The following is a 15,120-nucleotide window of genomic DNA, read 5'->3' on the forward strand; positions in this document are numbered from 1 at the left end:
ATACTATAACTCGTTGAGTTAGAGGAAGAAGACTAAAGGTGTTTCCTGAAAAAATGAAAATAAAAACTGCACTAAAGTGAAGATAACGGAATGTCTATAAATTGTAAACTTAGGAAAACCCAGTGACCAATTTGGCAATTTTTTTTTCTCAGTGACCAAATTGAATTTTCATGTACAACCCAGTGACAAAAAAAGTATTTAACCCTTTAATTAATGTTAGTTATTCTTTAATTTTATTTTAAAGATGGACCATTTATATTGAACTAAAAAATAATTGTAGTATTTATGACTCCCTAAGCTAAGGAGTAGAGTACGATTGAATTTCAAATTTAATAGAGAGCTCCTAAAATAGTTTTTATAAGTTTTTAACTATATTTTAATGAAAAATTAAGGAGCATGATTGTAGGGTACAATGCTCTGATAAGTAAGAGTTGTATTCTCGGGATTTCGGAGCATGACAAACAAGTAGTTAAGTCATGCTCCATATAGCTAGGTTTAGATGTGAATAAATTGTTGGTTATTTGAGGACAGCCACTTCGAATGGAAAATTAGTAAGAATAAAGAGCCTCATGCATAACCTTGGTTTAATTGCACACTTATTTGGTTGTTTGGTCACCCAATAAATGTACATCAGATATTTAAAATCTTAAACAAACTGATTGTTGTATCAAGGCACTTCTTACAATTAGCACTAGAGAGGTCCTTAGTGCACTTAACTGCACCATAAACTAAATCTGTGATTTATATACCAAATTGTTGTTTTCCATGAGCATACAATAATCGACTTGCAGATGCTATAGAACATAATTCAGTTAATTAGCAACACATGAACTTTCTTATTAAACACCAAAGGATTCTGAACCAATTTGGAATTCGTCAAATAAGCCTTGTTATATGTGTCAATTTCACCAAAGAAATATGTATTTGAGTATTTTACAAGGCAACTTGCATACCAATTATAGCTCCTTGACTGCGAGGACATCGCCTAAGAAGCTATTCGCTTGCTGCCTGGATACAATTTCTACAAGCATCTATGCCAATTTTATGCCTCGCACGCCAAATTGAATTCCAACATTGGGCTAGCCCATATATAAATTGATTCTCACACATAGCTCTACCTTGAATGAAGCGAGTATGATATGATTCCCATCGAGGCAATTCAGATAGCTACATTAGTAATTGATTCAAGTGCACCTTATAAACCTCATTATTTGAAAATTCTTGTTGGCTAAAACAATTATAACCCACAAAAAAATGCTCTAGCGGATGCATGAAGAAAAATAGAGGAAGATATTGTTGGCGTGACTTGTGGACCGTTGACTTTCTTTTTTTACACACCAAGGATTCCCATTATAATTATATTTGATTTACTTTAATTCCTAATTTCCTGCTATAAATAAAAATAAGAATTTATTATTTACTTGGCCATTCTATTATAAATATGATCTCCTACAACGAGTGAAGGATATAGAAAATTCCCACAAACAAATATTCTCATATTAGGTTTCATATTTTAGCATGGTATCAACGATCTTGGAATTGCTGACTCTAGTTTCAAACCCCCGTTGCCGCTATGGGGGTTGACGATTTTTTCAACCCTCATGGAGGTAGCACCACTGACTCATTTTCTCCTTTTCAACCAACCATAGCCGAGTTGAGTGCCCAGGTGGCTCAGCTCCTACACATGCAGACTTCGACCTCGAACCCGATTCTGAATTAGGATCCTGCTTTGATGACCCCAAACCCAATCCTGAATCAAGATCCTATTTTGATGACTCCAACCTCGACCCTGACTCCTAATCTGTCTCTGATTCAGATCCAGATCCCGACTTTGACTCCGACTTCGACTTTGACCCAGACTCGGGATCAGATCCCGATCCTAATTCCTACTAAACTTATATCCTATGCATCTTCTGCTGCACATATTATGACTTCTCGGCTAACAACCCCAACACATGGACAAGATTGCGCATATTGTGGTAATTCGAGACACACTCGTGAGACTTATTTTAAATAGCATGACTACCCCGAATGGTGGGCTAGTCTCAGAGATAGAACACAACGCTATACGACCAGTAATGGTACTGGTTATGGATTCCATACTTTGGATAAGAGTGATTCCATGAGCCGGATAATTGATTCCGATGCAACTGATCATATGACGTTTGATCTTGATGATTTTTTGAATACTACCCAACCCTGACGAACTTGTATTGCTAACGCCAATAGAGTTACTTATCATGTGTCAGGGCTGGCATTGTTGCACTCTCATCCTCTCTCTCATTGTTTAATACTTTACTTGTTCTGTCTTTATCCCATAAATTGATGTCTGTTAATCAGTTTACTGAACAATTGAATTGTTGTGTACTCATTTACCCGAGTTTTTGTTTATTTCAGAATATTCACACTGAAGAGATTATTGGTCATGACACTAAGAGAGGGGAGCTATATTAAATAGATGGCTTCAGTTCCGGCATGGCTAATAGCGTGACACATCCATCTGATAGCAAACAATAGCAAATCTGGTTGTGGCACCATCGATTGGGACCTTCGTCTTTTAGTTATATGAAGCATCTTATACCAGATTTATTCTCAGGTTTTAAGGACTCCGACTTGATTCCGTTTATGTTAATTCACTCTGATGTCTGAGGACCTTCATCTATCACTACTCCTTCTGGCATTCAGTGGTTTATCACATTCTAAGATGATTGTACACAGATGACATGACTTTGTTTACTGAAAAAAAAAATGAAGTGTTTTCCCGTTTTCAGTTCTTCCTCAAACAGATGAAAACTCAGTTCAATGCTCAAATACAAATTTTTAGCTCAGACAATGGTGGAGAATTTGTCAATCATGATTTTCAGGCATACTTCCAACAACGTGGAATTATCCTTGAGACGACTTGTCCTCAAACACCACAACAAAATGGTGTCGCTAAACGAAAATCGATATCTTCTTAAAACTGCCTGAGCACTTTTGATTGACGCTTATGTTCCTCGCCATCACTAGGATGATGCTATTGTCATCGTAGTTCACCTAATCAACCGCATACCTTCTAGTGTATTGACCTTTAAAATTCCCTTACAAGTGCTTGCGCAACACGGGTCCTTGCCTTCTATTTTGGTACTCACACCTAGAATCTTTGCCACACGTGTGGCTAATTGAAATTATCAAAGTGGACACATGATAAAAACCTAAGAACCAAATAGCACAACAAAAGAAAAGTCATTGCAGTCACATCATCGTTTTGTTTGAATTATCATGTTGCGGCAATCATATGGATATAAAGGCACTCTGAAATCAACTTGGAGGTATATGGGAATGAGAAGAAATTACACTTGTTTTTTTGTTTTTTTATTTTTTTAAAGAAATTACATATTGAAACTCGATAGAAATTCACCATTGGTATATAAACATTTAACAGATTTACTAACTATTTTTTAACAAAGAAGGTTAAAATGTATAATAATTTTGGGTTTTATGTAGTTAAAAGAAATCCTTTTTATCTCTCTTTAAAATAAAAAAACAACAAAAAACAACAAAAAAACGTGACAGTAGGGAGGGGTCCTTTTTTCTCTTTGGTCAAAGAAAAAGAGTTTCAATTTGATGTTCTTCTTTGAAATCATTTCAATTTCAATCTAGGGTTTTCTTGAGAACACAAAACGCCCCGAGCCTCTTGCCGCATTGTAGCATTGTTTCTTTATTTGTTGCAGTTGATTATGTGTTTCAATGGTCATTAGCGAATTTGCAGGGAGATCTGAAAGTGAAATTGGGAAATGGCTTCGAAAGCAATGTTGAGAAGGAAGAGAATCGTCAAGGACTACGTGACGACGTCGTCTCGCACAATCCCTGGGTTCCAGTGGCTTGAGCACTCCCATGGTTCTCAGAAATCGGAGTCCACGAGTTTCAGTAGCATCATCGTGCATATGCATAGGGGTAACAATGATGATGACGATGATAAAGTTTCAGCAGCTAAAGACGAATTTAGGCGATTAGGATGGGTGGTGCGCGGTGGGATATTGAGCCATGCACTTGAACTTGTTCCCAGTGGAGTGTGCACTAAGGTTAAATATTAAGTTAGTTGATTTTTTTGTCTTTTTACATAATAATCAATTTAATATCTTAATGATTTAAGTAGAGTGCTGCTAAACGAACCTTAAAATTAACTGAGTACACCTTATGATCTAAGTACACCCTAATATTTTAATTAAAATGTAAAATTAACTAAGTACACCCTATAAAACTACCAAAAAAACCCATGATACACCTAATACTTGCAGCATTATTTTATAGTTGATTTTCAGCTTGATTTTTTTAATAGTGTTTATAAATCTTTGATTTTTCATATGGATTTATGCTTCTACTAAAACTGTTGACACTTTTTTTTGCAATTCTAATTTCTTGCAATCACCACATCTTTCGTTAAAAACACAATAGGACAAGCAATCTCTTGATTAAGGTTGAATATGGTTAGTAGGGTGTACTTATTAAAATTATATTTGTTTCACAATTCCATATATCTTTTTGGTTATTTTATATTAGGGTAAATCAGTAATTCAATATATACTTTTATAGTAGGGTGTACTCAGTTAATTTTAAGATTCGTTTAGCAGCACTCTTTAAATATTGGGGTGCACAAAGAGAAATACGAGATTTAAATAGAAAAATTCTTTTAAGTATTAAAGTTAACAAAAACAAAGAAAGTGTGGGGGTTTAAATAAAAAAACTCAAAAGAAATCCTCGTTATGAACTATTTTTCGTTTCATTTGACTTTACAGTCTCTGATTTTTGGTGATTTATTTTCCCCCGAAAGGGGGCTGAGTTTGATTCTCTCAAATGGGGTTTTAACTTGCAAAACAATTTTGAGTCTCGAGGAAAGGAGCCAGTGCAAGGAGCCAAACAATGGCAATGCCATGGGCCATGACCTTTTGGATGGCAAAAATGGTGTGGTTGGCTGTGACCGGGTGGGTTTCGTCTTGCCTGACTGTTGCTGATGAGGTTGCTGGTTCCATCAGAACTGGAGATATTGGCGCTTTTCATGTTGGCTGATTCTACTGCCAAATTCACCAGTTCAAAGCTCTGGTTTGTTCTAGAGTCTACTCTTTATTTGTCTCATATCTATTCGTCTCTGTAAATTTCTTTGTTTGTTATAGCTTTGGTAGATTTCTAATCAACCCATCTGAGATAGCAGTGTATTTGTGTGTGTGAAGGTTTGTCTGGTTGTTTCCCGTGATGGGTTTGTTGGATTATGTTTAATCGCTGGTTAATGATTAAATAAGAATGCAACATAAACAAAAATACAAAGGATTTTCTGAACGGATATTACAGACCTATAAACCAAACTTAGCCAATTGATATTTCCTATAATCCATATATTGAATTGTAATAGGGGTTACATCACTAATTGTCTCTACTAGAGAAACCACTCTAAGCAAGAACTCATGCTTATCCCCGTTTGAGCCAATCCACCATATGATCCGGTTCGGGCTTGATGGGGAGAAGATGTATGGTTTCAGGGTTTTAAAAAGGTGTAAGAGGAATGGTGTATCTTGGATAATAACTATTAATCCAAGCAACAAATGATCAAAAGTCATGGATGTCTGGAATGCTGGGAACTGTAAACAAGAATAGTACCTAGGCAAGTTGGAGTTGATTGGATTGTTTGTTGATGGAAGGATGGAATTTGGGTTCTATTAACTGAACATGGTTGCTGAACATCCTATTTTGTGTGGATTGAATTGGGTACCAAGGTAGAATTTTGGTTAGAGAAGAAAGATATGATACCTAGATTTTTAAACATCACACCTCTTGTTAGAATTGCATTATTAGAAATCTTAGTAACTTGTGAGATTACTGGTTCTCCATTGATTATGATTCATAATAAAACTTACGTCAACTTGTGTAGGCTCTAGTACTCCTAATTCTAATTGGAGGTTATAAGCTATTTCATAGCAAGCATGTTGTTGGCGAATTTATTAAGGCCTGTGAGCAACAGCCAATGTCATGTGATTCAGGAAATAACAAGGTACACTTGGTTGTTAAGATTAAGTTTACTCAAAGGTAAGACTGAACTATAAAAAATGGCATACAAGGTGCAGTAGTGAGGCCCAGCTTCGAAATCAAGCTCAATTCCGGAAATATGTTCATATTGCTTTGTTTTTGTTTTGGTGTGTGTGTGTGTGAGTTTCCTGTAGTCTTTTAGGTTACTAAGGGAGTTGTATGTGTCTGAGAAAGTTCATTAATATTGACCGACAATATTGTTTTACTATTGGAGATATGTAGAATTGTAAAAGTTCTGTTGACATTTCCTGCAAACATGATCTCTTCAGAAAGCAGTCAAAGTTTTGAAAGAAATCCAAAGTACCTGGGTATCATTCAATTCGAGATTGTCACTGGCCATGATTTCTTCTATTTAGTGTGTCACAATAAACAAAACAGTTTGTTATTCACCCAGGGTAATGATAAGTCACAATTAGGTAACCATCAATTATGTGTACATTTGCAAACTCATTTGAATCCCATCTACCTTTTGGCAATTTGCCTTTTTCTTTGGAACTTTACTATTTTGCTACCACTTCAAAGGATGACTGCAATGATTGTGGCAAACTCATTGCTATTATTGAAGTTAAATACTTTTTCAAAAAATTAATTGCAAGAGGATCCTCGGAACTAAGTACAAGTGAGGCTCTGCTGAAGATTTTGGACATGGTTGATAAGGGCTTAGTATTTAGGACAGTCCTCTTAAGTCCATTCTTGTGCTGGGCATGCCTTTTATTTTGGGATGAATTGGTTCTCTTCTGCTAATTATCTGTCTTTAAGATGTTCCTGCTCTGAATATTTTGATGTCATCATTAAGTCAATTTACTGTAACAAAGATTGGGCGTGTTTTTGATTGTTTGTTTTCATCTTTCATGAAATCAGAATCCAAGGTGCTCAGGATCTAAAGTGAGAATTGTTTTTTGAATGAGATGGGGCATTCATAATTGGTTGTTTTTGGTTTTTCTGTTTCTCCGGCAAGTTAAGTTAAAAATGTAATTGTTGCAGTGTTTTCCGTTATCGAGCATACTGTAGATTTTTAAAATTTTCTTCTTGCAACTTCAAATCAATATCTGCACTTTTAACCCCTTGAATCTGAGCCATGTGCTTTTGCTTCTAGACTTCTGTCTGCCCAAGCACCAAGCCCCATACAATTTTACCATAATACCAAGTCCTCTAAAATTGATAAAATACAAAATATGCCCTTGTCTTGTCGCTACCATGCTCCCCCGCAGGATTTCCCCTATCTCCATTGTTTGTTGCAGTAACTAATTCATATATTTAGTTACTTCATTAACAAATTTCAATTATTTTCCTTTGCTTTCCTAAAAAGTATACAGTCAAATTCTCCATGTTGTAACTGGGTCATTTTATCTGTCAATTCTGTGCAACATCAACTCTTTTTTTCCTGTACATCTGCAGCTGATTGGAGGTCATGGATAAGATGAAGGGATGGTGGATGCATGACCTGGAGATCCAAAGCAGCATTTAATTTTATTTTGTGAATGCTGTGAGTAGATCTTTCAATGGATTTGTGATATGTTGTTTCATAGTAAATACAAAATCATAGTTGGGATTTTCTTTGTACTGGAAAGCTATATTTTTCACATTTTCAGTTTCATATTAAATACAAAATCATAGTTGGGATTTTCCTTGTGCTGGAAAGTTGTATTTTTCTCATTTTTGGTTGGAACATTGCTTAAAAAGTTTGGTTGTCTGACTTTAAAACCAAGTTTTCCTGGTGGGCAGCTTTGTATAGCAAATTTCCTGAGTTCAAACAATGGTGCTATGCAAATTTGGTTGCTATTCAACAATTTCTGGGAGGTATTTTTGCCAAAAAATCGTACTATTTGGATGCTTGGAAGTCAAAAAATGAAATACTGGGAAACTATGGGGCCTACTTGATTTATTTTATTTTTAAATTTAGGTTGATAGTGAATATAAAGTGAAATTTTCTGCACTTTACAGTTTATACTTGCACTCGAAGTGGTCCTTCCTTGTCTTCCTCATGTGGCTTGACCTATCTAATCTAAGTTTGGTACAGGTTTAGAAACTAGGAGATCTTAATCTTCGTTTACAATTCGTTTGATACGATCTGATTTGATTATCACCCCTTATGTGATGATGAGGCCCCCACCCAAGGTACTGGTTGCTAGTTACAAACTTACAACTTAGAGCGAGTTCAGACTCTGCCTGTTTTGGACCAAAAAACTTTGTGTGGGGTTGCTCATGCCGCGTAGCAGTGCTGAGTTATAGTAAGTATTTCGGTGTGGATGCGTTCATTTATTTTCATTTTCCCCATACCCCATCAGTAACTTATGATACCATCAGTAATTCTTTGATGTTCTGTGTAGGACTAGTAGATATATTCTAGTTTCTTGAACGGAGGATGTATGTAGAGAAGGGCAGATCTGCATTTCTTTTTGTTCATATGTATGTCACACGCTCAATAAAATGAGAAGAGTCTCATGAAACTCAAATTTATAATTAAGGATTTTAAAGGTTGCATGTGTAACTTAAATAAACATAATAGAAAATGGTGGCAAGGACATCTTAGGTTAGTTTGGTAGGGGTGTTCATGCAAAACAAACCTTCCTTGTTACACAATTTGTGAAATGGCTTTGCTTCTGATTTCTCTCAGGCTGTATAGTCTCCATGCCTTGGAATTAGATAAGGCAGAACATACCAATAAAGTTAGGAAGACAATGACCTTGGCAGCCCAACCCACATGGGAACAATGGAGTTGGGGTCTTGCCTGTGTGGAATTAGTCCTGGATTTGTGAATGGTGGTCCTGCACATTTATCATATGTCCATTTCAATCTGCTTCTAAATTGATGGAAACTGTCATTTACTTGATTCATTATTAAATTCCTCAGCCCTCTTCCAGGTAGAACAGATAGCAGATATTTCCAAAGTTAAACAAACCCATGCTCAATTTGTAGCATTTGAATCTTCGCCTTTTGATTGCTTGGTAGATTTTCACCCTTTGGCTGCCATTGAGCGTTGCTCAAATTATTGCCAGAGGCAGGCATATTGGCTTTTTCATGAACTCAACAAATATGGCATTCATATAAATTCACAAATTATTGAAGGGTTCACCAACCCATGTACAATTTGCATAATTGATGTTGCTACAAGTTAGCCCTAGAGCTTCATGGGCATGAGGTACAAAATACATTTTCTTCCAGGATCATGGGAACTTGAAGAAAATGTATTTTGTGGGCATACATAGAATATAATTACAGATATAAATTAACTACATAGAAATTAATTTGACAAACAAATGCTAAAAACCAGAACAATTATCAATTACAACAAATGGATATATCATATATGATGGGTTTGAGTGTAGGTATTAAGAAACAGAGTGATAAGAATGTCCTACACAGTCTACACCTTTCAACAGAAAATTAAAAATGGCATCCAATTGACACTGCTTCTCTCCTTTCATGAAAGGCGGCAATCTTAATTTCTGCAAATCACAGTTTGACACATGTAAAAATTATTCACCGAAAACACACAAAAAAAATCTCTACACGCATATTAAACTGTGATTGATAGAAAAGTAGAAGTTCCTACTTTCAAAAAAGGAAGAAAATATTTTCCATCTTTAATTATTTCAAGCCAAAGAAACAAGCTTGCCCATGGCCATGACCCCATGACCATGATCCGTTTGTCAATTCTTCTCAATCTTGTATCTACAATTATTTATATTTTTCAATTGGTTTAAATAATTGGTGGGGTGGTTCAGGCCATTCAATTTGGGTGATGTTAAATAATTGTGCTCCTAAGTTGGTCGATCGACCTACAACAAGATACACACTTAAATAACATATAATTTAACAAACTAAATCTACCTACATCCAATAACCAAACTAAAATATAAATGTGGAAGTGAATGTGCTTTCAATTCAAGTTTTCTGCTAGCATTGAAAGCATTTGATTTGAGAATAAACTACGAATTCATCAACTAACTAGGAAGTGTCTTTTTCATTTTATTTCTCGTTTTACTTTTTGGAAGTATAACTGAAAATATAGTTTTCATGTGGTATGGGATCGTTGGGCTTGCAGCTCTGGTGGACTATTAGCAAAATAAGGGGGAAATGGTTTAAAAGTTAAATAATAGAATTACTGTAGAAGGATCAATAGTAATTTGATCTAGTGACATCTACACATTGTTACAAGGCCCTATGATCACTTATTGTGTGTGCTGACTTTGGCCACATTAATGAGTCGAGAGCGGTACATGAATTTACTAGTTTTTCTCTTTTGTATATGAAACTTAGGCCGTGTTTGGTGCCTAATATTGAATCAGATTGAATAACTTACGGATGTATGTGTGAAATAAGAAATGAATGTAAAATTAAAGGATTTTGTTATTTTGTGGGGATTAAAAAGATTAAGTTATAAAGTTTTTTTTTTTTTTTTTTCTAAACGAAGAGAGTTTTATTAAAGACGAATAGAAAGGTTTACATCACTGGCCAAAATATAAAAAGTCCACTCAGGCCACACTTGGTTCCAGACGTAGTTACCTCCTACTCTAGACACAAAGGCTACAACCTCATGTGCTGCCTTATTACACTAATGGGGGAGTAGCTATAAAAACGACATATGGAGCTTACCAGCAAGCATCTTAATGTAAAATAAAATAGCTTCCACAGTAACATCTACGTGACGCTCACCTCTGAGCATTTGTATCATTTGCACCGAGTCAGATTCAACTTCCACACACAATAGTCGAACACTTGAGGCAAGCAAGCAAAACTTATCTTATAGCCACAACCTCCATCATTAAGGCCAAGCTGCCACATAATCCCCTACACCCCTTGCCTGCACTAGCCAGCCCTAAGTATCTCTATTGACCCAACCATAAATTATAAGGTATTAATATCCTACCATTTTCGTTCGTCTTTGAATAAACTCATATTCTAGCTAATGATGTTGTTCCCATTTATCACTTAAGGAAATGATTTTCCTATTTAAAACAATATCGCTTGAATATAATAAGAAAAAAGAATAAAAAGACAAACAAAATTAGGTAAAAGCTTTTTTTTTATGAATTTTCTTAAACGAATAACCTCAATAATAAGATAAAATATGAGGAAAAAGAAAATAATGAATTCAAATGATACAGTCCTGATCTCTTGGACTACAGGGGTCCAAGAGATTTATGGTCACTCACCGTTGGATGTAAATTCAACGGTTCACTCACTCTTGCACTCCTTTTTAAAAACTTTTTTGAACCATTGGATTAATATCTAACGGTGGGTGACCACAATCTCTTGAACTCCTGTGGTCCAAGAGATTTATGGTCACTCACCGTTGGATGTAAATTCAACGGTTCACTCACTCTTGCACTCCTTTTTAAAAACTTTTTTGAACCATTGGATTAATATCCAACGGTGGGTGACCACAATCTCTTGAACTCCTGTGGTCCAAGAGATCGGGACTGTCAACAGGAGTCCAAGAGATTTATGGTCACTCACCGTTGGATGTAAATTCAACGGTTCACTCACTCTTGCACTCCTTTTTAAAAACTTTTTTGAACCATTGGATTAATATCCAACGGTGGGTGACCACAATCTCTTGAACTCCTGTGGTCCAAGAGATTTATGATCACTCACCGTTGGATGTAAATTCAACGGTTCACTCACCGTTTATAATAGAAAACAGCAAATCCACCCTCTCTAGAAAAATGGAAATGGTAATTTTGCACAAATTTTGGGATTGACACGTTTACCTTACCCTTTTCAAAGCAGAAACTGGTTGACAAATAAAATCCAATCAGGAGAGAGATTTTTACTGCCAAATGAACCTTGAAACTCTACAAATTTAATGATGTCGTGAAACACACACCTCAAACGATTCCAAATTTAGTAGAACTAGGACTGCCCTTAAAAAGAATAATTACCAAATAATTATCAATCAATAATTATTCAAAAAGAGACTCCTAAGCTTAACCGCGTTTTCTGCTCATTTACAGCTCTCCTCACCGTCTCATTCATTTCTTCATCTTCCCCTTTCCCACCCAAACCCTCCTTCTTGAAAGCTCTTCCTCACCCAACATTCTCTCTCTCTTCCTTTTCATCTACACAATCCTCCAAAAGCTTCCAAACCCACCTCCACAATCCTCCTCTCTCTCTCTAGAAGCAATCATATTCCCTCAGAGAAGCCTCCCAAATAAACAAGACACAAGCCAACCCAAAAAGTCTCTTTCTGTGTGTGTGGAGAGAGAGAGAGAGAGAGAGAGAGAGAGAGAGAGCATTATTCCAAAACCCAAATCACTTCATTTCACAATTTTCAATCCTTTTTTGATTTCATTCATGGGCTGCTCTTCTTCAAGACCTCTCACCCTTCTCACCAAAAACCCAGAACAACAACCTTCACAACCCTCCTCTTCCACTGCTCTTACTTCTTCAACCCCAAACTCTTCATCTGCCTCAAACTCTTCCAATTCCTCACCACCATTACCACCACCAGCCTCATTTCCCAGAGCTCTCTCCATCTCAGCCCCTCTTGTTCATCACCCACCTCTCAGAAAAGGCGACACTCATCACCTTGTTTCTCTCACCTCCACTACCTATGGCTCCCTCCACATTGACCCCACATCCCCCAAGACCCTCAATCTGAACGGTCAGGATTCTCCTGATCAATCCTACCCCCCAAAACACTCATCATCTTCCCCTGACTCTGTCATCAACACTTGGGAACTCATGGATGGCCTCAATGACTCTGATTTCCATTCTCATTTCTCTGAAGAACAGCCCATTTCCTCCATTTTTGACCACACAATTGGGTTTTCCAACAAAGCCAGTTCTTGCAGGTACTCAGGCTTTGATGGGTCTGTGAAGAAACCGTTTGATTCTTTCAAATCAGTGAGATCTTCAGTAATAAAGGCGGAGGACTCAATGCCTACCTCATCCTCTTCCTCGTCTTCTTCGAAGCCTCTGTGGAAGCATTTATCGGAGGAGTCTTTGTTGTCGAAGATGGACCCCAACGTGGTCTTAACTTATAGAAGAGCATTGTCTTCTAGACAATTGGGCTACAACAACAATGGCAAAGTTGCAAGATCATTGACTTTTAGTACCCCTTCGTATTCCTCAGTTTCAAATGCTTGTTTTCATCTTCCGGGTACTGAAGATAAAATAGTGGTCTACTTCACCAGTTTGAGAGGAATTCGAAAGACTTACGAGGATTGTTGCGCGGTTAGGATGATATTTAGGGGATTTAGAGTGGCAGTAGATGAGAGGGACATTTCAATGGACTCTGAGTACAGGAAGGAATTGCAAAATGCTTTTGGAGGCAAAGCAGTGAGTCTGCCACAAGTGTTTGTTAGAGGCAAGTATGTGGGAGGAGCAGAGGAAGTAAAGCAGCTCAACGAGGATGGAGAATTGGGAAAGCTTTTGAGAGGCTTTCGAGTGAGGGATGCTGGGTTTGTTTGTGAGGGATGTGGGGATGCAAGGTTTACACCGTGCCCAACTTGTAATGGAAGCCGAAAGCTGTTTGATGAGGATGAAGGGGAACTGAGGAAGTGCCACGATTGCAACGAGAACGGATTGATTAGGTGCCCTGGTTGCTGCTTGTGAATGTGTATGCCAACTGATTATGCTTGCAGCTAATGTTCTTTTGCTAGATGTTTTGTGTTCACAGACTCAATCACGACGATGTATCCAGACATGGTCGATTATTCAGATCGGCAATCTGACAACACAACATGTCTATCTAGCAGCAGAACATTTATGTCATAATAAATTATATACCACGCCATTTCTGCTGCAGCTACCGTTAGAAATGTCACATATTCTTATGTGTCTAGAGGATTTTGTTTGAAGTTTGTTTCTATTGGTCTATCTATATTATTAGGATTTTGGTTCCTATGTTCATTTTCTTCTTGAACAATATGCAATAACTTCAACATTTTCATGATATTCCAACTATCTATTTCCTGAATTCGTGAAGTTTTTGCATGTATGTATGGCAGTTGGTCAGTATTTGAATGGACAATAAGTTTTTGCATCATAGCACTAAAACTTCTCTGTAACACAGTAACAGTTTGCAATGCTTCTAAAGCTGAATTCTTTTAGTTTTGATATCTCTTTCAGTTTTTCACATGGTTCTTCTTGTGGATTCCTTGAGCTGTATGGTTTCTAAAGTGATATGAATAAACACCTTCAACTATGTGGACTTCAGGTGTAAACTACAAAAGCTACATGGTATCTGCTATTTGATCAAGTTACTTGTTGCCCAGTGTGTATCAATGTTCTTCCAAATTAATCTTGTTTTGACAAGTATGCACATTATATATCAGCTTCAAATAACAGTTTGACAATTGGTTTAATGAAGAAAAAAAGAATCTAGAAAACTAGAAGACGACAGGAGGAAGAGGGGAGAAGAAGACATTAGTGCTTCATATTCCTAAAATGATCCTTATCTGGTCTTTTCTTGGGGTCCATAATTAGCTGGTATGTAAAAGTCATATGCTTCAGCCAAGGATCTAGCCACTTGGATACAAGCTTCATACGCAACTTTGAAACCTGCATCTGCTCAAGTTCAGTCCTATTTAAAGCATCCGTCAATGGAAACCTGCATCTATCATCGTCCCAAGATTATTCACGTATTCAGCTGCAACCTCATGCCCAATCAATTAATGAGGAAAATCTTAGAGCCTGTTTCACTATACTGCACAAAGAAAGAAGCAATCAAAAAGATGATACACAGAATCAAATCTATATATGAGTTCACAACCCTATTTACAAAGCATAGATATTTAGTCATATACCCGTTCTTAGCACAAAAAATATAAATAAACTCTACACCATTTAATTTCTATAAACAAACTAAAAAAAAACCAAAAAATAACAGCTGACTGATCAAGGCAGGAATAAGCTTGATCCCAAATCTAAGAAATGCACCTTCATTGGCTATGGCGAGGATGAATTTGGCTACCGCATTTGGGATAACGAAAACAAGAAGGTGATCCGCAGCAGAGATGTGATTTTTAAAAGCCTCTTTGTTATATTGTAAATGGACTTTGGGTGTATTTCTAAAGTTCATTTCATATAAGGTATTTTTTATAATTTGGG

General features: G+C 36.6%; 2 protein-coding genes across 3 annotated transcripts; both read left to right on the forward strand.

The window, feature by feature from the left end:
• On the forward strand, nt 4,729-8,523 carry LOC18769957. 2 transcript variants are annotated; one of them, XR_002272748.1, is made up of 3 exons: nt 4,729-5,082; nt 7,459-8,291; nt 8,391-8,523. XR_002272748.1 is itself a non-coding variant. In XM_007202774.2 (2 exons), the coding sequence occupies exon 1, from the start codon at nt 4,903-4,905 to the stop codon at nt 5,047-5,049; it is 147 nt and encodes a 48-aa protein (XP_007202836.1). In that variant the 5' UTR covers nt 4,742-4,902; the 3' UTR covers nt 5,050-5,082; nt 7,459-7,716. The 2 variants fall into 2 exon arrangements, 1 of the variants encoding a protein (XP_007202836.1); XM_007202774.2 differs by lacking the exon at nt 8,391-8,523 and having other exon boundaries at nt 4,742-5,082; nt 7,459-7,716.
• On the forward strand, nt 11,941-14,127 carry LOC18769869 (uncharacterized protein At3g28850). Its single transcript, XM_007204835.2, has one exon. The coding sequence runs from the start codon at nt 12,361-12,363 to the stop codon at nt 13,621-13,623; it is 1,263 nt and encodes a 420-aa protein (XP_007204897.1). The 5' UTR covers nt 11,941-12,360; the 3' UTR covers nt 13,624-14,127.

Source organism: Prunus persica, chromosome G7 (genome assembly GCF_000346465.2).
Source record: "Prunus persica cultivar Lovell chromosome G7, Prunus_persica_NCBIv2, whole genome shotgun sequence".
NCBI lineage: Eukaryota > Viridiplantae > Streptophyta > Magnoliopsida > Rosales > Rosaceae > Prunus > Prunus persica.